The sequence below is a fragment of the Sus scrofa genome, chromosome 1 (genome assembly GCF_000003025.6).
Source record: "Sus scrofa isolate TJ Tabasco breed Duroc chromosome 1, Sscrofa11.1, whole genome shotgun sequence".
Classification (NCBI taxonomy): Eukaryota; Metazoa; Chordata; class Mammalia; order Artiodactyla; family Suidae; genus Sus; species Sus scrofa.
In genome coordinates this window covers 119719891-119747310 of record NC_010443.5, presented here as the reverse complement: position 1 = coordinate 119747310, position 27420 = coordinate 119719891, and the positions used below count along the sequence as shown (strand labels likewise).

The 27420-nt window shown below is 38.5% G+C and overlaps 1 protein-coding gene across 6 annotated transcripts in view; it reads left to right on the top strand.

Annotated features, from left to right (window-relative positions):
- The window catches only part of MAPK6 (mitogen-activated protein kinase 6), a 45963-nt gene extending 23678 nt beyond the window's left edge, over window positions 1–22285 (top strand). For 5 of the 6 annotated variants that reach the window (XM_021095339.1, XM_005659601.3, XM_005659599.3 and 2 more), the window contains 5 exons: window positions 6998–8190; window positions 9052–9196; window positions 11996–12160; window positions 18504–18705; window positions 19923–22168. In XM_021095339.1, the coding sequence (XP_020950998.1) occupies window positions 7636–8190; window positions 9052–9196; window positions 11996–12160; window positions 18504–18705; window positions 19923–21024 (2169 nt within the window). In that variant the 5' untranslated portion in view covers window positions 6998–7635 and the 3' untranslated portion in view covers window positions 21025–22168. Of the gene's footprint in view, window positions 1–6997; window positions 8191–9051; window positions 9197–11995; window positions 12161–18503; window positions 18706–19922 lie in introns of all 6 variants that reach the window. The other variant, XM_001925291.5, reaches the window with a different exon arrangement.

The following is a 27420-nucleotide window of genomic DNA, read 5'->3' as shown; positions in this document are numbered from 1 at the left end:
TAAGTCTCTGAGATTTGGGGATTGTTGCTGTAACACTGTCTAACCTGACTACTACAGAAATTTATACTCATGTTTGTTTGGTTGGAATCCTCAGATTTCCACAGATACTTGAAGAAAGAGGCTGCCCACGTGTCTCTTGCTTGTATATTTGCACCAGTGTTTCCTTAACACTAGTTAGGAGAGGGGACTTAGAAATAAAGGCTCAGGCAGAAGGAAAATATGAGAGAGATGAATGGTTATTATAATTATTTTAAAATTTCCAGCTGTAAACTTGTTGAAGGGATTGTGTATTTTTAATGATTGATTTATAGCAATTTCAATCACATTTCCACCATTCTGGACATACCACCATAATAAGTGGGAACAAAAATTAGTGAAGTAAGATATTTGTACTGTGCTTTCGTAAATCATAGTTTTAGAATTGAAAGGGTCTTTAGAGATTCTTTGGCTAGTTTATCTGGCCTATGAAGTTTCAATATTCCAATATGGGTACCCTAAGGAAAATAGCAACTAGAAATGAGCATCAAAAGAAATATAATGAGAAGTTCCCATTGTGGCTCGGAGGTTTAAGAACCTGACTTGTATCCTTGAGGATGTGGGTTCAATCCCTGGCCCCGCTCAGTGGGTAAAGGATCTGGTATTGCTGCAAGCTGTGGCTTAGGTCACAGATGTGGCTCTGATCTGGTGTTGCTATTGCTGTGGTATAGCCTGACAGCTGCAGCTCTGATTTGACCCCTAGCCTAGGAACTTCCGTATATAGTAGGTTCAGCCCTTAAAAAAGAAAGAAGGAAGGAAGGAGGGAGGAAAGGAAGGAAGGAAATGACATTTATTTTATAATGGCCTTTTAAATGGTTGAAGTCCCTAATGTTAGAATGTATTTAGGCAGAGGTTCAGGGATAGAAGAGGAGTTTTTTCAAAACAGGATACTTTGTTAAAAACTGTGTAATCATCCATCTTTGGAAGTTTATCTCTGGAGCTCTGTAGTTACTGATAGCAGGCAAAACCAGTTGGGCTTGGATGCTTAAGTGTAAAGGTTTCTTTTCCACTCCAGGTTCCTAAGATGATCATTCACTGACACTAGTTTGCACTTTGAACGAGATCTAAATCCTGAGAGGAGTCCCTCATAACTCTTAGGGTTACCCTACATTTGGAGCAAGGGCTTTGCCGGGAATGCATATGCATGAGCAGCTAAGCTGTAGCTTTGGCCTTCTCTGCCCTCGAAACTTAGTAGTGTTGTTGAGAGCTTGAGAACATGATCTTAGGGAAGGGTAACTTTGCTATAACAACACCATTCTGTGCCAGGGTTAGGAGACAGTCCTAGGTGAATATAAGTAGAGCTCAACCTTTCCCTTCTCTCCAAAAGCAACTGGGTTTTGGCTGAGGAGATATGAGTCTAGCTGAATACCAGTTAACTCAGATTACTTACTGGACCCTGGAAAAGAGCAAAATAGGCAAGGGCTGTTGAAGGGGTGGGGGTAGGATTGTGGGTGAGCGTGACCAGATGACCCATGTCAGCGTTTAACCTGAGAAGTACCAGTCTGGAAGAGAAAACCAGACAAGTAACCTTTATGTTTAAGGTCCTTGCCTCAAACTTTGTGTTTTCTGACCCTGGCCAAGTTGTTCCTGGATAAGAAAGGAAAGATAAGAAAGGAAAGAAAATCCAGTTTTTATAGAATGTGGAGTTGGGGCAGAAGTTATTCTATGTTTTTATTTCTTTCATATGCATTTTATAATTTTATTTCATACACCAGGGCTTGACTCAGAGTACCTGCATTTTTCTTGGTGTGGGGGTAGGCTAAGTGACAAAACAGGAGGCAGATTTAGGGAATAAAAGAGAACTTGAGGTGATAGTGTGACTAATGCAGTTTCAGAGAACTGCCTTTTATTGTTGGAATCTAGTACCCAGCCTGGGCTACATACAGAGCTTTTATTTCTCCATATTTTGGTGGATCTGAAGGAAGACCAAAGAACCAATTTGTTTTTATAGATCATTCTCTGCACTTCATTTTATTTACCAAATTGTTAAAAACAAAACAACATTGACCCAGCTAATTAAAACTTAACTAATCGTCTCTCTCCAAGCAACACAGTAGCATTGAAGTTGGTAAGAATAGGTAATATTTGAAGGAGGAGAAATTGGAAGGGTGGTGGGAAGAGTCTTTTTAAAGTTACTGTCCGGTCTTAGTTTTCCTTATCCTCCCTTGAAGTATGTAGAAAGTGCAGAAGGAATATAGAACTGTGATCTTTCCTGAGTCTAAACCTTGATCTTTGCTTTTGTGAAGTTAACCATGAAAGATGGTGGAAAAAATGTCTAGAGGTTGTTGATGTGGATGGAGGATGCAGTGACCAGTAATCTACTGATCCACTTGAGGTGCATGTGCATGCTTTGATCAATCTAAGAATCTCCCAGATGGATGTGAAAGATGGAAGTGATTGTAGAGATCAGGATTTTGAATATAACTATCTTAAAGGTCAAGATGATAAGGAAGAAGCTATTTCCATGATTGCTAAGGGGGAGCCTGGAAGGCTTTTTATGGCTTTTTATGGCTTCCAGAGACACCCATCCTGACCTCTCTAATTAGATCAAGTCCCCCACTGTCTAGGCTCTCATAGCATCCTGTACTGCTTGTCTCTTCTGCATTCCCCTTTTTCCTGTTGTCAGTTTTTATTATTGTTGTTGTTGTTGTTGTTGTTGTCTTTTTGCCTTTTCTAGGGCCGTTCCCACTGCATATGGAGGTTCCCAGGCTAGGGGTCTAATCAGAGCTATAGCCGCTGGCCTACGCCAGAGCAACAGCAACGCGGGATCTGAGCCACGTCTGTGACCCCACACCACAGCTCACGGCAATCCTTAAACTACTGAGCAAGGCCAGGGATCGAACCCGCAGCCTCATGGTTCCTGGTCGGATTCGTTAACCACTGTGCCACGACGGGAACTCCTGTCAGTTTATTATTGTTTGTCTCTAGCCATACCATAAACTCTTGAGGGCAGGGCTCAAGCCTATCTTTACTTAACCATTTTATCCCAAGTTTTTAGTATATTGACACATACATTATATATAATTAGCAAATACTTGCTGAATAGGGCAGGACTGAATTGGAGACATTTCCTGTATCTACTTTATCATGCAGAAGTGTAACATGACCTCCAACTTACTCATTAAGGTGGGCTCCTAGATGTTAAAAGCTTTTGGTCTTACGGATTTTGTAAGACTTTGAAAACTACTGCTCACAGAGCAGTGAGGCAACTCACTGGACAAACACTACTGTAAACAGTGGGATCTTCTCCCCCTCCCCCAATTTTTTATTTGTACAGTACTTGCTGTCTAGTGAAATTACAGTTTTATTGATAAATATTACCTTATCTCTTGAGATTGGTCTCATATTTCTGTAAGGTCTGCTCAAGGCTTTCAAAATAGTCATCCTCTGAATCTATAATGAGGACTCTGCAGTTCTCAGCTGCTGCTCTCAGCCTAGGCACAAACTCCTGCCTTCCCCAAGATGAATTTTTACCCACTCCTTACCCCTGTAAATGTTGACCAATCATTTATTTATTTATTTATTTATTTATTTATTTATTTATTTATTTATTTTAGGGCCGCACTCTCGGCATATGGAAGCTCTCAGGCCAGGGTTTGAATCAGAGCCACAGTTGCCAGCCTACACCACAGCCACAGTAACGCCAGGTCTGAGCTGCCTCTGCCCACAGCACAGCCCACAGCAGTGCCAGATCCTCAACCCACTGGATGAAGCCAGGGATTGAACCCGCGTCCTCGTGGATCACAGTCAGATTTGTTAACTGCTGAGCCACAACGGGAGCTCCCCAGTCACTGAAATTTCTGAAAGGGCATTCTCTTGCTAACATTTGTTTCTGGTCTGTAATGCTTCTTGGTCTCACTAAAATTGAAAGGGAGCACATATTGGATGAAGGTCTTGAGTAGAGATCTCTCTCATAATCTGGATGCAGTTCCTACTATTGAGCTATTCTTTTGGATAATAGTGGTGTCATTTTTGGCAAAGCATTATTTGTGCTTTACTGTGATTGCTCTATTAGTGAACTAGCTTTAAGAGAGTACTTAGAGGTTTTACTGTTCTTATGTCAAGTCTGTTAAACTGAGATAAAAATGCGTATTTATCAAAAACTTAAAACTTGACTGAGCTTTAAGGAATTGTCTACATTAGAGTAATTTTTTTAATTCAAAAGATTATTTGCAAACCTTAATTTAATTTTCAAATGTTTTACTACAAATAGACTGATAAGGTGCAGAATTTTTAGAAGTCTGCTTTTTTTTTTTTTTTTTTTTTTTCTGATTTCTGAGAAGCAGATGAAATACTTGCAGGCAAAAGACACAGTCTCTGCCATAGTAAAACAGAGAAAACCATTATGCTTTATAAACGTTCTTCACAGTGTTAAATAGATGTAAGAAACACTCATATTTACTAAAAGAACTCAGGAATATTAAATGTCAGCTTTTTAAAAAAACTGTTGCCATAAAGATCATTTATCTACTTAGTCTCTGAGTTATTAGTATCCTCAGTTTCTCTTTTATACTTTTTTTTTTTTTTTTTGGCCATACCCATGGCATGCAGAAGTTCCCAGGTCAGGGATTGAACTCATGACACAGCAGTGACCTGAGCTGCTGCAGTGACAACTCCGGATTCTTAACCCGCTGAGCCATACGGGAACTCCTTTCATACCTTATTTTTAATGTTTGTGTTTAATTTCTCAAAATTGAAGATTTTCTCAGATTAAGATAAATACTGTTATTTTTCAGAATCTTGTATTGGTACAAAGCTTCGCCACTGCAAAACAGGTGATGTATTTCAGTCCTAGCAGGTTTTAAGCCACACCTGAAGGCGATTGACTGTTGTTACATCTTCAGGTTGAGAATGGACTGCTTTATTTCATACACTGATGACAGTTTCTTCTTGCATTTAAAAGATTAGCTCTTTGAACAAGGAATATGTCCTAATTCCAATCCCTTCAGATTTATTCAGAAAATAGAACTGTATATGCATCTATACCAGCTTTAAGATCAAAAGTCAGCAACAGGAAGACTTTCCATTTAAAGGGTCAGCTGTATTATATTCTTATAGGCCTGTATATTTAAATGAGCTGCTGCATTGGCCTCTTAGTTGCTTCTGAAACCTGACATGCACACTTTCATCTTAGTGGTTTTGGGGTCTGCAACAGTTTTTCCCACATAGCATCCCTCGGCCCCCCCATTTCCTTACTTCCTACCTCAGAGCTTTCTTCCAGCAACACCTTATCAGAGAGGTATTTCTTAACTACCCTCCCCATCACCTTTCTCTGTTTTATTTTTCCATATCTCTTTTGGTTATCTAATATGTGTGTTTTGCTTGTCTTCCTGTATTCCCCCGCTATAATGTGAGCTCTTCATATACATACTACCTAACTCAATAAGATTATAATAATTCGTCATGCTTCATTATTTTAAAGAAATAACACATAAAAGATATAGTTGAAACATGCTATGTAACGCCACCTTGATTCTTATCCTTCCTTCTTTCCTCAAGGTAATTATCATAAATTTGTTATTTATCCAGTCTTATGTTTCTTATACTTTTGCTATGAATATATGCACTCCAAAATAGCATTATTTTGCATGTTTATCTACCTGATATAACTGGTTTCAGCAGGCACATTTCTATCTACAGTTTGCTTTTTAAATGTAGTGTGTTTTTGGTGATTTCAACCATCTCTATTCATTTTTACTATTATATAGTGTTGACTGTGTGACTATAACTCATTCTATTATTGTTGAAAGTTTAGGTTGTTTTTGATATTTTGCCATTACAAGAAAAAGCAAACATTTGTTCATTTGCAAGCATTTTTCTAGGGAATTTTCCTTGGAGAAAAATTACTAAGGCATAATGCATTATTTACTCATCTGCTTATATATTTATTTATGCCAGATTGCTCTGATGTTTTTACTGATTTAAACTCTCACCAATATTGTATAAGTTCCTGTTTTTCCACATTTCTCCGCAAACTTGCTGTTAACAATGTTTTTCCAATATGAAATTTCCTCATGAAATTATGTTTTTCCTCATGAAATAATATGATTTTTCTAATTATCAGTAAAATTAAACATCATTTCATAGGTTTTCTTTATAGGTTTATTCTCTAAATTCACTCTTTGTAAATTGAGGAACTTCCTTGGCAGATTTTTTATTTGTACTGCTAGATTTTTAGAGAAATGCTACTAATGTTTTACCCTTCAGAACTTCTAAAGGGAAAAAAAAACTTCTAAAAGTTCATGGAGTTTACATGTGGCTTAGTGGGTTAAGGATCCAGCATTGCCGCTGTAGTGGCTCAGGCTGCAGCTGTTACATGGGTTTGATTCCTGGCTTGGGAATTTCCACATGTCATGGGCATGGCCAAAAAAAAGTTCTAAAGAATTCTGTAAAGAAATACTGTGAACCTTCTTTTGCTCATTGGCATTTAAGAAGTTATCCAACCTAATGATCTAAATAATGTAAAGAATCTAGTATGAAAAGTTCCCATTGTGGTTCAGCAGTAATGAACCCGACTAGTATCCAAGAAGAGGTGGGTTCCATCCCTGGCCCTGCTCAGTGGTTTAAGGATCCGGCATTGCCATGAGCTCCAGTGTAAATTGCAGACATGGGTCGGACCCTGAGTTAATGTGGCTATTGTGTAGGCTGGCAGCTCCAGCTCCAATTCAAGCCCTAGTCTGGGAGCTTCTATATGCGATGGGTGTGGCTCTAAAAAGAAAAAAGAGAGAGAGAGAAAATCTAGTGTTGGTAGAATCTAGAGTCTGAGTTAACATGTGAATTGCTTGCAACATGGATAGCTATTTTTGATTGAGGGTGATCTTTCCATTTAGTGACTATAAATAAATGTTTAATGTACCAGTAGTAGCCTATAGCTAAATGCCCAGTTTGTGTCATTTTACAAAGTTGAATAAAAGAGCATTTCCTACAGTGGTGACTCTTCCATCTTTTTCTCATCCTCCAGGTTGTATCTGAGTAAGATGGACGGTAGCTTTGATTGTGATTGTGGTGAGCTGGAGCCACCTGATCACTAACAAAAGACATCTTCTGTTAATAAACAACCGCCAGGGCTTCCTGTTGAAATATACAGCAACAAAGGAAGAAACGAAGCAAAACGGAAATAGTGCTTACCAGCACCTTAGAATGATGCTGCTCAGGACCAGTCCAACACTGAATGTATCTGCACTGTGAGGAGAATGTTCATAGAAGCCTGTTGTGTGCATATTTATTCACATTTTTGTTAAATGTTAAATCCTTCAGCACAGTAAATCTAGGTGCATACATAGTATGTCATTTCATTCCGTTTGAGTTTCTTGAGTGTTTTCTTTAAATGTCTGCAGAGTTGCTGCCCCTTTCTTGAACTATGAGTACTGCAATCTTTTTAATTCTCAGTATGAGTAGAGCTTTTTGAGCTTTAAATCTAAGGGGAACTCAACGGGCCCGGTTGGCATATGCAATGAACATCAAGAAACCATCTTGCTGTGGAAGCAAAATTATTTTTCTTATCCCTTTTTGAAAGATCTTTCCTTTTGATGCCAGTTTTCTTCCTTGTTTACAGAAGTTCAACAATTGAAAGGAAAAGGCAATAGTAAGGGTTTCAAAATGGCAGAGAAATTTGAAAGTCTCATGAACATTCATGGTTTTGATCTGGGCTCTAGGTATATGGACTTAAAACCATTGGGTTGTGGAGGCAATGGCTTGGTTTTTTCTGCTGTAGACAATGACTGTGACAAAAGAGTAGCCATCAAGAAAATAGTCCTTACTGATCCCCAGAGTGTCAAACATGCTCTACGTGAAATTAAAATTATTAGAAGACTTGACCATGATAACATTGTGAAGGTGTTTGAAATTCTTGGTCCTAGTGGAAGCCAGTTAACAGATGATGTGGGCTCTCTTACCGAACTGAACAGTGTTTACATTGTTCAGGAGTACATGGAGACAGACTTGGCTAATGTGCTGGAACAGGGCCCTTTACTGGAAGAGCATGCCAGGCTTTTCATGTATCAGCTGCTACGTGGGCTCAAATATATTCACTCAGCAAACGTACTGCACAGAGATCTCAAACCAGCTAATCTTTTCATTAACACTGAAGACTTGGTGCTGAAGATAGGTGACTTTGGTCTTGCACGGATCATGGATCCCCATTATTCCCATAAGGTACGTGGAAAGTCAGCTGAGGCAGACCTTTAAACTGATAATGGATTATCAGATTAGGTACTTGTATTTATTTTGTGTGCTGTGGCAGAATTTTTAGTTTATTGTATTCAACTGTACATAGTACCTTTTTAAAATTCGTGATCGCCCTCTGTTTGAAATGAAAGTAGGGTTGAGTCCTAATTAAATACAAATTCCTAAAAATTTGTGGTCATTTATTATAATTTAAATTCTCCCTTATTTAAAAATATGATACATCCTTATGTGTTTAGGGCAGGAGGTGGTTCTTTCTGAAGGTAATAGGGCATACTGTTTCAACTTTTATGCCTTTTTATCCCTTTGAGTCAGTGCTATTCTATCATACTTGTTTAGCAAACTTAATTTAGTTTGAAATCTAAATTTACATCAAGATAAAATAGGTAATAAGAATAGCCAAAAGGATTCATAGTAATTCTGCCTTAGATAATAGCTTGCTTTTGTACAAGAAGTTAATAACGTTTTCTGAGCTGGCCTCTGGGTTTTGTTGTTGTTGTTGTTGTCTTTTTAGGATCATGGGACATGGAAGTTCCCAGGCTAAGGGTTGAATCAGAGCTACAGCTGCCAGGCTATGCCATAGCCACAGCAATACCAGGTCCGAGCTGAATCTGTGACTTACACCATAGCTCATGGTAGCGCCAGCTCCTTAACCCACTGAGTGAGGCTAGGGATCAAACCTGCGTCCTCAGGGATCCTAATTGGGTTCATTACTACTGAGCCACCATGGGAACTCTTACAGTTTGTTTTTAGATTAGGATTCTTTATGAACCGTGTTTTATGTACTATTCTTCAGCTAGAATGTAAAATGTATTTTTGTTTCTTTTTCAGGGTCATCTTTCTGAAGGATTGGTTACTAAATGGTACAGATCTCCACGTCTTTTACTTTCTCCTAATAATTATACTAAAGCCATTGACATGTGGGCTGCAGGTTGCATCTTTGCTGAAATGCTGACTGGTAAAACTCTCTTTGCAGGTCAGAAATTTAAAAATATATAGGAAAATTTATTTCAAAGAGAAAAATAATTTTCCATGTATCTATGAAGCAAGATTTATATAAGATGTATTTTTTTTTAAACACACACAGCAACACTTTATTAGATTTTTTTTTTTTTTTTTTTTTTTTTCGGTCTTTTTGCTATTTCTTGGGCCACTCCTGAGGCATATGGAGGTTCCCAGGCTAGGGGTCCAATTGGAGCTATAGCCACTGGCCTACGCCAGAGCCACAGCAATGCGGGATCTGAGCCGCGTCTGCAACCTACACCACAGCTCACGGCAATGCCGGATCGTTAACCCACTGAGCAAGGGCAGGGACTGAACCTGCAACCTCATGGTTCCTAGTCGGATTTGTTAACCACTGCGCCACGACGGGAACTCCGATTTATATAAGATTTAGAGCAATTTATTGTAGTCTAGAATATTAAAATGAAATAATAAAATGGTATTTTCAATATCTAAAAATTTGATAAAGTATATTCACTGAATTGTTCACTTAATAAATTTAGTTCTAGTGTTCTTTTTTATATATCTTACTTCTTAAATATAATTGCATATTTTGTAGGTCCATGATATTTGCTGCTTATTTTGTGTTAAATGATACATACATAAGTTGCCTGTTTCTGTCAGTGTTTGTTACTTCCTGGTAAAATGTTTTTAGCTGTTGTTGAAAATTCACTAATTCTTTCTTTGCCCTCTATCAATCCTGTTGCCTGACTACTGTGATATTTCAGAAACAGCCTTTTTTTTTGCTCATTTTGGTGTTCTCAGGGAGTCTAAAGAAGTGTGAGAGTTAAGGTGAATTAAAAAACAAAAACAAATTTTATCTTAAACCCTTGTAAATTTTAAACATTTAATTAAAGAGAACTGTTTGTGAAGTAATTTGAAAGATCCAGTGTGGTTCCCATTTGAAGCCTTTTTGGTAGGTTTGTGAACCACTTAGTAAAAGCAGCATGAGGGAGATCTATGTCTGTATTAGTATAGGCCGCAAGTTAGCGGAGAAATGTGTGTATTTTTAACCTATAGTATCTCAGATTTACTAGCATCTCAAATTTAACCTACCTAAAACTGAACTCTTGATGGTTCTCCTTCATATTTTCTGTTTGCTGCCTTCCTTATCTCAGTAAACCAGATTTACTTCTTGTTGCTGGGCCCAAAATCTTGGCATTGTCCTTCACTGCTCTCAGTGTAGATCTTGTGGGCTCTTGCTTCAAAATATGTCCCAAATCTAACTGCTTGATAGTATCTCTATCCATACCCCTCCTCCCAGTTCAGTAAGCCATTATGCCTCTTCTGGTCTAATGCAGGACCTTCTAACTAACTTTTCTGCTTTAACCCTTGCTGTCTGTGATCAGGTTACCACATAGCAGCTGCAGTAGTTCTCTGACAAATCAGGTCATGTCATTTCTCTGTTCAAAGCTCTGTCATGGCTTATCAAATTTAGGCTAAAGCAGACTTGTTGTGTTCTGGTACTACTCTGACTTCATCTCCAATCACTCCCCAGAGCTACTTCAGCTACACTTGCCAAATTGTTGTTTCTTAGACTCAGCAAGCCCATTGTCTTCTCTGGGCCTTTGGGCCTTTTCTCATCTTCCTGGATGTTCCTTCCTGCATATGAATGTGTGGTGGTTTCTAACTTCCTTGATTTTCAGCTTCTCAGTAAGGCCTTCCTTGGTCATCCCGTATAAATTAGCAATCCTACCCCCAGCAGTGCTCTCTATCCCCTTAGCTTATTCTGTTTTGCTTCACAGCATTTGTCACCATTTGACATAAATGTTTGCAGAATTATTATCTGTTTTCCTCCACTAGATGTGAGCCCCAGGAAGGCAGGAACTTGGTCAGTTTTGTTTCACAGCTGTATTCTAAAGTGCCTTGCTCATAGTGGGTGGGCTCTCAAGAAGAAATTTGAATGTCGAATGAATTTCTAGAAATCAGTAGGAAAGCAAATTTTTTTTCTAAAAAATTAGTTGCCCATTTAGCCTAAAGTTACCCCTTGTATTCCTTTAATAGTGGTCCTGAAATGTTAAGTGAGCCCAACACATAACTATAAAACTTTGTTTCACAAGTCTGGTCCAAGCCTCTATTTTATTAATAGAGAAATCAAGTCATTACCATGTTAAGTATTCTCAAAGTTATAGTGAGTTAGTGGTACAGTTAAGACTAGAATCCAAGTCTTTTGAATCTTAGTTCATTGCTTTTTTCACTACTTTTTGACACCTTAAAATGAGTCCAGGAGTGCCCGTTGTGGCTCAGCAGAAATGAATCTGACTAGGAGCCATCAGGTTGCAGGTTCATTCCCTGGCCTCGCTCAGTGGGTTAAGGATCCAGCATTGCTGTGAGCTGTGGTGTAGGTCACAGATGTGGCTTGGATCTGGCGTTGCTGTGGCTCTGGCGTAGGCTGGCAGCAGCAGCTCCAATTGGACCCCTAGCCTGGGAACCTCCACATGCCGCAGGTGTGGCCCGAAAAAGACAAAAGACCAAAAAAAAAAAAAAAAAAAGAGTCCAGACTTCAAGTCAGTTTCTTATGGAAACAAAGCAGATAAAAAACTAAATATATCAGTGATCAGAAATTGAAATAGATGTGCTTTTTGAGCAGATTGATGATATTCAAAGCAATGAAATCTGATTAATGACTCAGTTAAAACCATTTTCCCATTGGTGGTCATTACAGTATTTAAGTTAGCTTTGTATAGCTTTAGAATGTTTACTGCCAAATAAGTAAACATTGAGAAATGTATTTATTAATGTTCATTTGGTGTTTTTCTTTAATCTCACTCAGGTGCACATGAACTTGAACAGATGCAGCTGATTTTAGAATCTATTCCTGTTGTGCATGAGGAAGATCGTCAGGAGCTTCTCAGCGTAATTCCAGTTTACATTAGAAATGATATGACTGAGCCACACAAACCTTTAACTCAGCTGCTTCCAGGAATTAGTCGAGAAGGTATTGTGACTCCAGTAACCGTCATGTAATGGTGTGTTTGTGTGTAAGCAGTACCTGTGTAGGGAGCTTTAGCTTTTTACCCTTAGTTATGTGTAGCATTCTCCCAAATAGTCTTTTAAACACTTACGGTATACCTAAACCTTTAGCTCTCGCTTCCCTTTGTTGGCCTGGCACTTAGGCCGGGATCTGTTTCTTTGCTGTGAATAATTTTCCACATTCCAGAAAGTGAACCCCTCTCTCCTGGTTCTAATAATTCCACTTATTTTTTCAGCTTACCCCTCTGATGTCTACATTAGGTGAGCGTATTGAATCATTGACTCTCTCTAAGCTCGAATGGGCTTCTGTGAGGGTTGTAAGATAAGTAAGTGTGAGTATGAACATGAATGTGATTTAGATATGCAAGAGGGAATTAAGTTGGAGGAAAGAAAAGGTTTCAGGGCAAGGAAGAGATGAAGGAGAGACCAAAACTTCATGTGAGCAAACTCATTACATAAAAGTTTCCAGATTGGTGTTAGGAATATTAGGTGCTAAATGTGAGAGTTTATGCAAACTTGAAAATAGGAAATTGGAGAGAATCAAAACTCCTTTGGCCACTAACGCAATTAATTTTATCCTCAAAATAGGTATCTTTAGGCTTTATTTATTTATTTATTCATTTATTTACTTATTTTTTGTCGTTTTGCCTTTTCTAGGAGGTTCCCAGGCTAGGGGTCTAATCAGAGCTGTAGCCGCCAGCCTACACCAGAGCCACAGCAACGCAGGATCCGAGCCGCGTCTGCAGCCTACACCACAGCTCACTGCAACGCTGGATCCTTATCTTGCTGAGCAAGGCCAGGGATCGAACCCACAACCTCATGGTTCCTAGTCGGATTCGTTAACCATTGAGTCACAACGGGAACTCCTCTTTAGGCTTTATTGGTATAAATAAGATTCAAAAGTCTAAAATTCTTTTTTAGTTATCTGTAATACCTTTTTTCCATTTTTTAAAAGATTTATTGAAGTATAGTTGATTTATAATAGGATAATTTCTGCTGTACAACAAAGTGATACAGTTACACATATACACATATTCCATTCTTTTCAGATTCTTTTCCCATATAGGTTTAAGATAGCATTTTTTGAAAGAAGAGCATTAGATTTGAAAAATATCTTTCTTAAAAGTTGATTGTATTGTGTCTTTAAGAATTATTATATTGTATTTAGCTGCATCAATGCCAGGACTGTATAGTTCTTTCATGTATCATAAGGTTAGGTTCAAATATAGTTTCTTAAACATTTTAAACTTTCTCTTAATTATATGTCTATTATTCACATCACTCACTCCAATCATTATATGTGGTTGAGGTTGGTGTATAACAAAGTGTTTTGGGTTTTTTTGTTTTTTTGTTTTTGTCTTTTTAGGGCCACACCTGCAGTATATGGAGGTTCCCAGACCTAGGGGTCAAATTGGAGCTATAGCTGCCAGCCTACACCACAGCCCCAGCAATGAAAGATCTGTGCTGCATCTGTGACCCACACCACAGCTCACAGCAACACTGGATCCTTACTTAACCCACTGAATGAGGCCAGGGATCGAACCTGCATCCTCATGGATACTAACTAGTTAGGTTCACTAGTGCTGAGCCACGATAGGAACTCCTAGCACTATAAGTGTTTCATTTATTTATTTATTTATTTTTATGATTTAAAAATTTTCCGTTATAGTTGATTTACAGTGTTCTGTCAGTTTCCATTGTACAGCAAAGTGACCCAATTGTGTATATATATATGACATTTCTTTTTTCACATTAGCCTCTCATGTTCTATTGCAAGTGACTAGATATAGTTCCCTGTGCTATACAGCAGGATTTCATTGCTTATCCACTCCAAATGCAATAGTTTTCATCTACTAACCCCAAACTTCCAGTCCATCCCACTCACTCTGCCCTTGCAACCAAAAATCTGTACTCCAAGTTCATGAGTTTCTTTTCCGTGGAAAGGTTCATTATATCATATGATATTTGTCTTTCTCTCTCTGACTTACTTCACTTAGCATGAGAGTCTCTAGTTCCATCCATGTTGCTGTAAATGCCATTATTTTGTTCTTTTTTATGGCTGAGTAGTATTCCGTTGTGTATATATACCACATCTTAATCCATTGATCTGTCAATATACATTTAAGTTGTTTCCATGTCTTGGCTATTGTGAATATTGCTGCAGTGAACATACGGGCGCATGTGTCTTTTTCAAGGAAAGTTTTGTCCAGGTATATGCCCAAGAGTGGGATTGCTGCTGGGTCATGTGGTAGTTCTATATTTAAGTTTTCTGAGGTGCCTTCATACTGTTTTCCATTCCCACCAACAGTGTAGGAGGGTTCCCTTTTCTCCACACCCTCTCCAGCATTTTTTTTTTTTTTGTCTTTTTGTCATTTCTTGGTCAGCTCCCATGGCATATGGGGGTTCCCAGGCTAGGGGTCTAATCAGAGCTGTAGCCACCGGCCTACGCCAGAGCCACAGCAAAGCAGGATTCGAGCCGCATCTGCAACCTACATCACAGCTCACAGCAACACTGGATTCTTAACCCACTGAGCAAGGCCAGGGATCGAACCTGCAACCTCATGGTTCCTAGTCCCACTGAGCCATGACCGGAACTCCCTCCAGTAATTGTTATTTGTTGACTTGTTAACAATGGCCTCTCTGACTGGTGTGAGGTAGTTTTGATAATAGTTTTGATTTGGATTTCTCCAATAATTAGTGATGCTGAACATTTTTTCATGTGCTTGTTGGCCATCTGTATATCTTCTTTGGAGAAATGTCTACTCAGGTCTTTTGCCCATTTTTCATTTGGGTTTTTGGGTTTTTTTGCTGTTGAGTTGTATAAGTTGTTTGTTTATTTTAGAGATTAAGCCCTTGTCAGTTGCATCATTTGAAACTATTTTCTCCCATTCCGTAGGTTGTCTTTTTTTTTTTTTTTTTTTTCTTTTTTTATGGTTTCCTTTTGATTAGGTCCCATTGGTTTATTTTTGCTTTTATTTCTGTTGCCTTGGGAGACTGACCTAAGAAAACATTTGTAAGGTTGATGTCTGAGAATGTTTTGCCTATGTTCTCTTCTAGGAATTTGATAGTGTCTTGTCTTATGTTTAAGTCTTTAAGCCATTTTGAGTTTATTTTTGTGCACAGTTTTGTGAGGGTGTGTTCCAGTTTCATTGATTTACATGCAGTTTAGTAAAGTGTTTTAAATCATCAAGTGCTATTAGGTTAGCGGTAACAACCCAACTAGTATCTATGAGGACAGGAGTTTGATCCCTGGCCTCACTCAGTGTGTTAAGGATCCAGTGTTTCTGTGGGCTGTGGCGTAGGTCGTAGATACATCTCGGATCCCACATTGTTGTGGCTGTGGTGTAGGCCAGCAGCTTCAGCTCCAATTAGACCCCTAGCCTGGGAACTTCCATATGCCACATGTGTGCCCCTAAAAAGCAAAAAGAAGAAAACTAGCAAGTATTTTGAGAAATAGGCACTGGATGGCAAAACCATGAGGACATTTTTTTTTCCTCCTCAGACATGCTTGGAACTTAGTAAAGGCCAAAATGAAAACGAGGCATTATATTTAATTTCAGCAAGTCTTGCAAGCTTCCTTATCAGTAGTTCTACATTTCTAATCCGTCTTTTAGACTTTTCACAATCAGCCAATATGTTGCTGGCTTTCTTATTCCTAACCTTGTAGCCACTCAGGACATCCCTGTTCATAACTGAACATTAGTCGTATAACACTTGACTGTACCTCAGAATTGTCCTTGGGAGCTCTTTAAAAAATGCAGATTATTGGTGTTCTCGCTGTGTGGCAGTGGGTCAAGAATCCAACTGTGGTGGTTTGAGTTGCTGTGGGTTCGAAGCCTGGCCCAGTGCAGTGAGTTAAAGGATCTAGTGTTGCCCACAGCTGTGGCTCGGTTTCAGTTCCTGCCCTGAGAACTTGCACATGCTGTGGTTGTAGCCAGTTTAAAAAAAAAAAAAAAAAAAAAGTGCATTATTAAATCAGAATCCAAAGGTGAGGTGTCGACCAAGCCATGTGTCTGTGTTTTTAAACCTTTGGCAGTATGACTCTGCTCAGCCAGGTTGAGAGATAGTGCTTGGAAATAACCTGGATTGGCTTTGGAGTCATTGTCACCATTGCTGGGTCTTACCAAAAGTGGCAAACTATAGAATAGAGAACAGTGATGTTTAAGCATTTGTAATCTAGTTAAATTTAAATCCTCTTTTCCCTACCTTTATTAGGGTGGGAACCATGAGTTAGTCAGCTGATAACCAACCTGAGTATTTGGCTGCTGGCTGAGGTTTATTCATAATCTGTTAAATGAATGTCTTTGATAATAGATGCATTAAATTAACCATTGGGCAAAGATCCTTGGTTTTCACAAGCGGCAGAACTGTGCTCACATACAAGTGCAATGCAGAGTGTTTAAAGTTCCTGGAACTAAAGATTTATTATATAGATATACTCTACATCAATTTCTTACTGATTAACACTGGAGTTTTATTTTTGGGCAGAGTATCTTCTGAGGCAATGGGGAACTCTTAGTAGGAATAATACAAAATGTTTTCTCATATTCTCTTCATGATCTTCAGACAAAAAGCAAATTAAGTACATATGAATCAACACATTAAGACTGCTAGGAACCATGCTCTGGTTAGTGTCTTTAGATGAATACCAAATCTTTTACATTTCAATCTATGCTTACCTTTCTCCTCCCTGTCTCTATAGTTTACCACTTTATTTCCATATCATAGCATATTTCAACACCATTGTAGTAAATAGAACAATTTCTTCTAGAGCAGTTCTATCCAATAGAATTTTCAGGAAATGGAAATATTCTATATTTGCATACATTTGGGAGCTCAGCCTGACTAGTTTGTTACCCTTTGTTTCTGCCTACTACCTACTGTTGCCAAATGCTAGCGATTTAGAATGTATTCTTCCTGTTTAGGTGGATGTATTTCCCTCAGAGAACAGTGATTGTGCTGGGTCAGCCATCCATAACTCTGCGTTACAAGATCTCTTGCCTTGAGACACATGGGCCCTGGTGCAAGACTTTTGTGGGAGAACCAAGAACAGCTTGACATATGTATCATGAAATAACTTCCAGATTAGAGTAATATAATAGAAATGGGAAAGGGGGTAGCTCAGGAAGGAGCCTCAGCCCTGGGTCACTGAAGGGAATGAATAACAATGAGCCTTAGGTTTCTTTACCATCTTCTGGCTGATTTGAAGATTGAATGAGATAATGAATGTGAAAGCACTTTGTCAAGTTATAAATGGTTATAAAGATGTCACCTGTTTTCTTGTTAATGAGAGGTTGGGAATTGAGAATAGGGTCCTTTCTAGAGTGCAGCTTAGTTTTTGAGTGAAGGGCTAGCTTGCTTTCCTTTGAGACAGAAAGTATGGATGAGTAGACATGTGACAGACCATACTGAAATAAATGTTAAGTGGGTTTATCTGTTGAGAAGGATAAAGATTGTGAATGTAAAGAGGTGGTATGGAACATTGCTGCGCAGTAACAAAGGCCAAATTGAAATTCCTTAGTATGTGAGCCAGATACAGATACACATGTGATTTTGCATGTAACTTTCATCAGTACTATATGGCTAGAAAAAAGAAAGTGGATGGTGGAAATCATTCAGAGTTGAAGATTGGTGTAAAATCATAAAGCATACGTTTGTGGTGGTGTGGGGCTGGTAACAATGTGGTTCAAGCTGGCTAAGGAGCTTAGGAAGGCCCAAAAGACTGAATTAGTGGGAAGAATTGGGTTTGTGGTTGCTCCTCTATAGCCCTAAAAATGATCAAGTGCACTTGTGATTTGCTGTAGTGTGATTGATGTGAAACAGACATCAACAAATTAGTGCAACCTGTCTGAGATAAGGGGAGGAAAGGGCTTTATATTAAGACCTAGACACTATACATTTTAATTTGTATACTTTTTTTTTAAAGGGCCACACATGCAGCATATAGAAGTTCCCAAACTACGGGTCGAATCGGAGCTGCACCTGTTGGGCTATGCCACAGCCACAGCAGCGCTGGATCTGAGCCGTGTCTTGCCACCTACACCACAGCTCATGGCAGCGCCAGATCCTTAACACACTGAGAGTGGTCAGGGATCAAACCTGCATCGTCATGGATACTAGTTGGGATCGTTACTGCTGAGCCACAACAGGAATTTCCAGGGCACATGTCTTTAAAAATCTATAAATTGGTTAGTTTTATTTTTCTGAACAAAACTTAAATTAACATATCTTTTAATTGTGTAATAACTGCTTTTTCCTTTATAGGTTGGTGGACCTCTGGTACAGTTATTTATTTCTCTCTTTTGCAGCACTGGATTTCCTGGAACAAATTTTGACTTTTAGCCCCATGGATCGGTTGACAGCAGAAGAAGCGCTTTCCCATCCTTACATGAGCATTTATTCTTTTCCAATGGATGAGCCTATTTCAAGTCATCCTTTTCATATTGAAGATGAAGTTGATGATATTTTGCTTATGGATGAAACTCATAGTCACATTTATAACTGGGAAAGGTAAATTGGCTGTAAATTAGGGAAAGATTTTATTTTCAATAAACCATAATGTTTATTGAAATTTTATTTTAAAATCGTGTATAGGGAGTTCCTGTCGTGGCGCAGTGGTTAACGAATCCGACTAGGAACCATGAGGTTGCAGGTTCGATCCCTGCCCTTGCTCAGTGGGTTAAGGATCCGGCGTTGCTGTGAGCTGTGGTGTAGGTCGCAGACACAGCTCGGATCCCGAGTTGCTCTGGCTTTGGCGTAGGCTGGCATCAACAGCTCCTATTAGACCCCTAGCCTGGGAACCTCCATATGCCGCGGGAGCAGCCCAACAAATGGCAAAAGACAAAAAAAATAATAATAATAAAATAAATAAAATAAAATTGTGTATAAGACAATGCAGAAGTCTTAAAATTTTAGTAATGGTCTCTTTGGGTTTCTGCTAAACTTATTGCTGTCTTTGAATAGCCATTATATAATTTAAGTATTTATTTAATTGTTATTAAATTGTTTATCTTAGGATATACATAATGGGAAAAGTTAAATGCTGCTTTGAAACAAGAGTAGTTAATGTTGAAATTCGTTTGCTAACTCCTAAAATGTTGAGGTATTTCTGAGTATGTGTACACATATCTGCCAACCATTTTCTTAATCTCATTTCTTGTTCCCTCCTGCCCAACCCCCACTGTTTTTCATGTGTGTCTCAGATGCCTCTACTTGGCCTAGTGTCTTCACCTTGCTGAAATGTGTCAGTAAGAGGATACCACATTCAGTAGCACATATGTGTGGAGAGTTGTTGGGGTGGTTTTTCATGTTTATTTATTTTCTATTCATGGTGATAAGTTCAAGCAAGCCTTCTTCTATTTTGCCTTATTACCAGTAGAGTGAAAATTGGTAAGATTCTTGATTGAGATTAGAGATCTGCATTTTGTGGTCGTAAAGTATTTTTTTTCTTAGTTTGAAACTGTTGGAATCCAACAGTCACTCAAATGTTTATCTGCAATTTGTATAATCATTGGTAATTATTGCTTCATATTGCTTTATATAGTAACAGAGTGTATCTATCCATTAAGTTTATAAATTATAAGTTCCTGGAGGAAGGCCCATTATTTATACCCCTATTATCCCTTCATAGACCCAGCGAGCACAGTGCTTTGACCTAAAAGGTAAGCAGTGAGTTTGAAAGTGAGATCACGTACCTGGACTAACACTAATGAATTAATTTTTTTCAGGTACCATGATTGTCAGTTTTCAGAGCATGATTGGCCTATACATAACAACTTTGATATTGACGAAGTTCAGCTTGACCCAAGAGCTCTGTCTGATGTCACTGACGAAGAAGAAGTACAAGTCGATCCTCGAAAATATTTGGATGGAGATCGTGAAAAGTATTTGGAGGATCCTGCTTTTGATACCAATTACTCTACTGAGCCTTGTTGGCAGTACCCAGATCATCATGAAAACAAATATTGTGATCTGGAGTGTAGCCATACTTGTAACTACAAAACCAGGTCATCATCCTATTTAGATAATTTAGTTTGGAGAGAGAGTGAAGTTAATCATTACTATGAACCCAAGCTTATTATAGATCTTTCCAATTGGAAAGAACAAAGCAAAGAAAAATCTGATAAGAAAGGCAAGTCAAAATGTGAAAAGAATGGATTGGTTAAAGCCCAGATAGCCCTAGAGGAAGCATCACAGCAGTTGGCTGAAAAAGAAAGGGAAAAGAATCAGGGATTTGACTTTGATTCCTTTATTGCAGGAACTATTCAACTTAGTTCACAACATGAGCCTACTGATGTTGTTGACAAATTAAATGACTTGAATAGCTCAGTGTCCCAACTAGAATTGAAAAGTTTGATATCGAAGTCAGTAAGCCGAGAAAAACAGGAAAAAGGAAAGGCAAATTTAGCTCAGTTAGAAGCCTTGTACCAGTCTTCTTGGGATAGCCAGTTTGTGGGTGGTGGAGAGGACTGTTTTCTCATAAATCAGTTTTGTTGTGAGGTAAGGAAGGATGAGCATATTGAAAAGGAAAATAATTACACCAGTTACCTGGACAAGTTCTTTAGCAGGAAGGAAGATACTGAAATGCTAGAAACTGAGCCGGTAGAAGATGGGAAGCTTGGGGAGAGAGAAAATGAGGAAGGATTTCTGAATAACAGTGGGGAGTTCCTCTTTAACAAGCAGCTTGAATCCATAGGCATCCCGCAGTTTCACAGTCCAGTTGGGTCACCGCTTAAGTCAATACAGGCCACATTAACACCTTCTGCTATGAAATCTTCCCCTCAGATTCCTCATAAAACATACAGCAGCATTCTGAAACATCTGAACTAAAAAACACTCAGCAGACATTTCTCTTTGTATTCTTCATGAAATGTGTTTTGTCTTTTTTATTACTAGTGTTTAGTCATTTTTTTACTTGAATCAGATGGTGTCATTTAGAAAGGATTTTATTCTTGGTTTTTAAAACCCAGACTTTTTTTTCTACATGTGAGAAGGTTTTCATTTTAACTGGCATGTCGTTTGCACACAAAAATAAAGAAAAGAGCAAAATAATGCAATGCAGGAGGAGACAGAAGAAATGCACTAAGACAAGTAAAAAACATTCTCTCATAGAACAATGATCTGTTTTACAGGAAACAAAAATTTTGCCTTGAAAATTTACACAGTGAGACTGTACATAATTGCATGGAAATATCTATTTTTTTTCCTAAAACATTTTTCATTCATGAGTATTTTCAAGTTTTTCATACTGTACACATTTCTTAAAAACACATGATACCAGCAGCAACTGAAAATGAATGCCGAATTTGGTACACATGTGTTATCTACCTCAAGGTAACAAAAGTATGTGGCAAAACATATACCACCCATAGTGCTTCACAAATGCACTTCTATTTAGCCAGCGTTTATTGTAGTAAACTATTCTTAATAAGATTCACTCACCGTTTATAAATGTTCTGGTATGCATTCTTTATAGTGAAGTGTTACTACATCACATCTTATTTATTTTAGAAAATCAGTATATTTTCTGTATTTAATTATAAAAAGTTAACTTAGTTTTTAAAATTTATTTGCAAATACACTTTTCTCCTTTTGGCACTATGGTTTGTTGCCTACTTAGCTGAATATATAATGTCAGCTTATCCTAAGGCTGTCCACGTACTTAATTTACTTAAGTATTCATTTTAAGTAAAGAGCTCACTGTGTATAGGAATTTGTATTTTGGAGGTGCTTGATCTATCTACAAAGAAAAATTAGGAATTACTTTATATAAAATGCTCCTAGAAGTCTTAATTGTGTTTATTTTTAAAAAAAAAAACTGTTAGACTTGTGTGCATGGAAGTAATTAAGGTACATCATTATTGTAGTTTAAAAGTTGTACATGATAAGACATATTTTGTTTTTACTGTATGTTTTTACTGAATGATCTATTCCCCATCCCAAGGCAAGCATGAATAAAATTAGGTTAAATGTAGCATGTGGCATTGCCGTCTCTTAGAATTTGTTTCATCTATTTTATTTTATTGAATACTGTCTGTATCTTTGGTTATTCTGTTTGAAAAAAAAGGACAAATAAAACGTGGCCAGCAAATATGGGTCCTGTTTAACTCTTCAGGTAATGAAAATTACCCACTAGAATGAAAATCACTAGCAGAATCTTAGCTAGTTTCTTTTCAGCGTCTTTGAATTGAGGTTGGAGTTTAAGCTACATTAGGGTAAAAGGCTTAAAAGAAAAAGATTCTTTGTCTCCACACAAAATCTCTTAACCTCACACATTAAAATAGAATAAGGCTTTATTTATTTCAAAACTATTATGTAAGATGTATGTGGAAGCTTTGAGCTATGCAGTTGGAGGATCCTCCTTTAAATGTATTTGCTTTACAATACATCTCTCTTTTGCTCAAGAGCTTACTCATTTACGTATCCAAATAAAACCATTCAGAGTTTCATTGAGACTGAGTGGTTGAGACTGAGTGGTTACAAACGAACCTGAGTAGTATCCATGAGGATGCAGGTTAGATCCCTGGCTTTGCTCAGTGGGTTAAGGATCTGGTGTTGCCTTGAGTTTTGGTGTAGGTTGCACATGCTGCTTGGATCCCGTGTTGCTGTGGCTGATAGCTGCTTCTCTGTGCCATGGGTGTGGCCCTAAAAAGAAGCAAACAAAAATAATAAAATGCATGTATTTTCAGTGAATTCATTGATTTCAGTGAATATCATTGATTGCCACATGTTGTGAATGTGAATATATATTTGTTGCCTTAAAATGGCAAACCCTTAGAGGAGAAGCTTTGTTTTTCACCCTTGAATATGATGTTAGCTGTGGATTTTCTTATATATAGCCTTTATTGTGTTGAAGTAATTTCCTTCTGTTCTTATTTTGTTGAGTGTTTGGTTTTTTTTTAATCATGCAAAGGTGTTGAATTTTGTCAAATGCTTTTTCTGTATCAATTGAGATAATCATGTGGGTTTTATCCTTCATCTCAATGTGGTCTGTTCACTGATTGATATTCATATGTTGAACCATTTTTATATTCTAGGAATTCCATTTGTTCAAAATGTATAGTTCTTTTAATGTACTATTGGATTTGGTTTCCTAGTGTGTATATATATATATATATATTTTTTTTAGGATTTTTCTATCAGTATGCACCAGGTATATTGGTCTGTAGTTTTCTTATATCTTTGTCTGATTTTGGTATCAAGAATGCTGGCCTCATAGAATGAGTTTGGAAATATTCCCTAGTCAGTTTTTTGAAGTAGTTTGAGAAGGATTGGAGTTAATTCTTCTTTAAATGTTTGGTATACTTCTCTAGTGAAGCCATCTGGTCTGGGCTTTTCTTTGGGAGGCTTTTGATGATTGATTCAATCTCCATTTCTTCACAATTCACCCTTGGTAGGTTGCATGTTTCTAGAAATTTATCAGTTTCTTCTGGGTTATCCAGTTTGTTGGAATACAGTTGTTGGCATTATAGTCTCTTATGATCCTATTTTATTTCTCCTTCATTTCTTTTTTTTAAAAATTGAAGTATAGTTAATTTCCTCTTTCATTTCTTTTTTTTTTTACTTTTTTTTATTACTGAATTTGAATTTATCACATCTGTAGTTGTATAATGATCTTAACAATCTGATTTCACAGGATTTCCATTCCACACCCCAAGCACATCCCCCCAACCCCCAAAATGTCTCCTCTGGAGACCATAAGTTTTTCAATGTCTGTGAGTAAGCATCTGTTCTGCAAAGAAGTTCAGTCTGTCCTTTTTTCAGATTCCACATGTCAGTGAAAGCATTTGATGTTGGTGTCTCATTGTATGGCTGACTTCACTTAGCATGATAATTTCTAGGTGCATCCATGTTGCTGAGACTGCCCGTATTTCATTCTTTTTAATGGCTGAGTAATATTCCATTGTGTATATATATGTACCACCTCTGATCCACTCCTCTGTCGTGGTTGTTTCCATGTCTTGGCTATTGTAAATAGTGCTGCAGTCAACATTGGAGTACGTGTCTTTGCGAGTTGTGGTTTTCTCTGGATAGATGCCCAGGAATGGGATTGCTGGATCAAATGGTAGTTCTATTTGAGGCATCTCCATACTGCTTTCCACAGTTTTCTGAGGCATCTCCATACTGCTTTCCACAGTGGTTGCACCAATTTACAATCCCACCGGCAGTGTACTAGTGTTCCTTTTTCTCCACACCCTCTCCAGCACTTATTGTTTGTAGACTTTTTGGTGATGGCCATTCTGGCTGGTGTAAGGTGGTACCTCAGAGTGGTTTTGATTTGCATTTTTCTAATGATGAGTGATGTTGAACATCTTTTCATGTGTTTCTCGGCCATCTGTATGTCTTCTTTGGAGAACGGTCTGTTTAGATCTTCTGCCCATTTTTTGATGGTCCTCTTTCATTTCTGATTTATGTTTATTCCCTTCTCTTTCTCTTATTCTAGCTAAGCATTTATTGAATTTGTTTATCTTTTCTATTGTCTATTTCATTTATTTCTGTTCTAATTTTTATTATTTCCTTCCCTCTGATGATAACTTTGGGTTTAGTTCTTTTTTTTTTTTTTTTTTTTTTTTTTTTCTAGTTCCTTGAGGTGTAAAGTTAGGTTGTTGATTTGAAGCTTTTTTTTTTTTTTTAATGGACTTTATTTTTTAGAGCAATTTTAGGTTCACAGCAAGATTCTACAGAAGGTATAGAGATTTCTGATTTACCTACTGCCCCCCATATTATCAGCATCCCCCACCAGAATAGTACATTTGTTATAACTGGTGAACATTGACTGATGTCAGTATCACCCTAAATCCAATTTGCATTAACTAGGATTTACTCAATATTGTACTCACTGTAGGTTTGAACAAATGTATACTGACACATATCCACCATTGTATAATACAGAGTAGTTTCACTGCCCTAAAAATCCTCTGTGCTCTGCCAACTCATTCTTCCCTATCCCCCCAAACCAAAGCAGCAACTAATCTTTTCACTCTCCATAGTCTTGCCTTTTCCAGAATGTTCTGTGTTGGAGTCATATAAAATGTAGCCCTTTCACACTGGCTTCTTTTACTAATATGCATTTGTCCACTTGATTTTGTCTTCATAAATTTCTTAGGCTTTCTTCACTTTTGATCATTCTTTTTTTGTTGTTGTTCCTCTGACTTGGTAACTTCAAATATACTATCTCTGCGTTCACTGATTCATCTGCTTGATCAAGTCTGATGTTGATCCCTGCTAGTGAATTAATAGTTTCTAAATCTGTTGTATCCTCATTTTGTTCAAGCATTGCTTTCCTGATTTTGTGTAATTGTCTTATCTGGGTTCTCTTGTAGCACCTTAAGCTTCTTTAGGATAATTATTTTGAGTTATTTGTCAGGTAATTCATAGTGTTTTTGTTTTGGTTTTTTTTTTTCCCTGCACAAAGCTTTCTTGTTTCCATTTGCTCCAAGCCTTGGGAGAGGGCTCCAAGGGTAGTTTAAAAGCTGCCTAGTGGTTGCAGAGAGGGGTTTCAGGCAGAAACCCTGACACTGGAGAGGTTCCTCAAGGGCCACTGGGCTCCAGAGACTCCTAGTTGTGCTTGAGGGTGAGCCTTTTGAAGAGATATTTGCCTAGCAACCTGGGGACCAGCCAGCCTGCAGACCATTCATGAGCTTCACCTCCTCATCGAGGAAGTGGCTCTCCAGGAAGTCACAGAGGTGAGGGTCTGCACAGGCAAGACCCTAGGCCATGCAGATCCAAAAGGGCCTGGGTCAGGTTCTTCTACAAGGATGGCGGCTTCTGTAGCACTCTGGGATTTACCCCACTCATCTTGAGATGGCTTCTACCTGTCCTGGAAGAGGGCATGGCTGCCCTCTGGTTTTGCATTTTAAGAGACGCTCAGCATCCTCGTGCTTCTCCTCAGTTAACTTGCAGAAAAAGTGGCCCGTACCCTCCAGAGCCATGTTGTTAAATGGAGGCCCAGAAAGATAAGTGTAAGGAGGCCCACACGTACATGTTGACCAGGCAGTTGATGGCCTCCACCTCAGTGGAATAATTCTGACGAATCTGGAGGCTCATTGATCAGTAATAAGGAGTTAAGCTCAGAAAATGGTGTTGGCTGGTCCTGGAGGCCAAGAATAGTTGCTGATTCCAAAGACTGCAACTGGGAAAAAGGTTGGAGGGTGGTCCAAGGCTGGAGCAATGTCCCTTGGTCCATTTGGGTCCAAACACTGTTGAAGCAAGAGATAGATCCGCAGGCCTGCCAAGGCACTCTAGATCTCCATTTCTTTTTGGTCAGTTTATGGAGATATATTTTGTTTCTTCCTTATTCGCATCTTTTTTTTTTTTTCGACTAGCATTTGAAGAAACAGATGCCTTTGCCTGTCTTTGCAGACTGGCTTGTACTGGAAACTATCTTCACCAGACATCCCAGCTAGAGATCTTCAAACCTTTTATAGGATTGTGTCATTACACTTGGTGTGTAATCCCCCTTAACCCCCCATTCCCCCCACCAGGTTTAACAGTTTTCTTTTCAAAGAAGTTACAGCCTCTTGTCGCTACTACAATTGTCTGAGCGCTCTCATTTCTTCTTGGTGGCTCCTGGGCATCCAAAGTAGGGCTTTGAGTCAGGCCAGACTGAAATCAGTCTCTTGGGCAGCCTCCCAAAACCTGGAACATTGGATGATAGTTCTAGTCTTATCTTTCTCTCTCATAGGAGAAGCTGCAAGATAGGCTTTTTCCGCTTCCATGCATGAGCCATGCAGGCTTGAGGGAGAGGCTGACATGGTTGAAATAAAACAGCTCTTAGTCATTTCAGATGAAATTCTTTTTTTTTTTTTCCTTTTCCCTTTTCAGCTGCACCTGTGGCATATGGAAGTTCCTGGACCAGGGAGTGAATCCATGCTACAGCCCCAACTGTGCCTATGCCACAGCTGCATTGATGCCAGATCCTTAACCCACTGCGCTGGGCCAGGGATCAAACCAGCAACACCATGGAGACGAGTCAGATCATTAACCGACTGTGCCGGAGCGAGAACTCCCACCTTAGAGATTCTTATGCAGCAGCCACAGTGATGATGAAATAAATAGTCCTTGTTTTTTTGTTTTTTTTTCCCCCTTTTTTTTCTTTGCCATTTCTGCAGCATGCTGAATTTTCCAGGCCAGGGATGGAACCTGCATCATGACAGCAACAACTCAAGCCACAGCAGTGACAACACTGGGGATCCTTAACTCACTGAGCCACCAGGGAACTCCCAT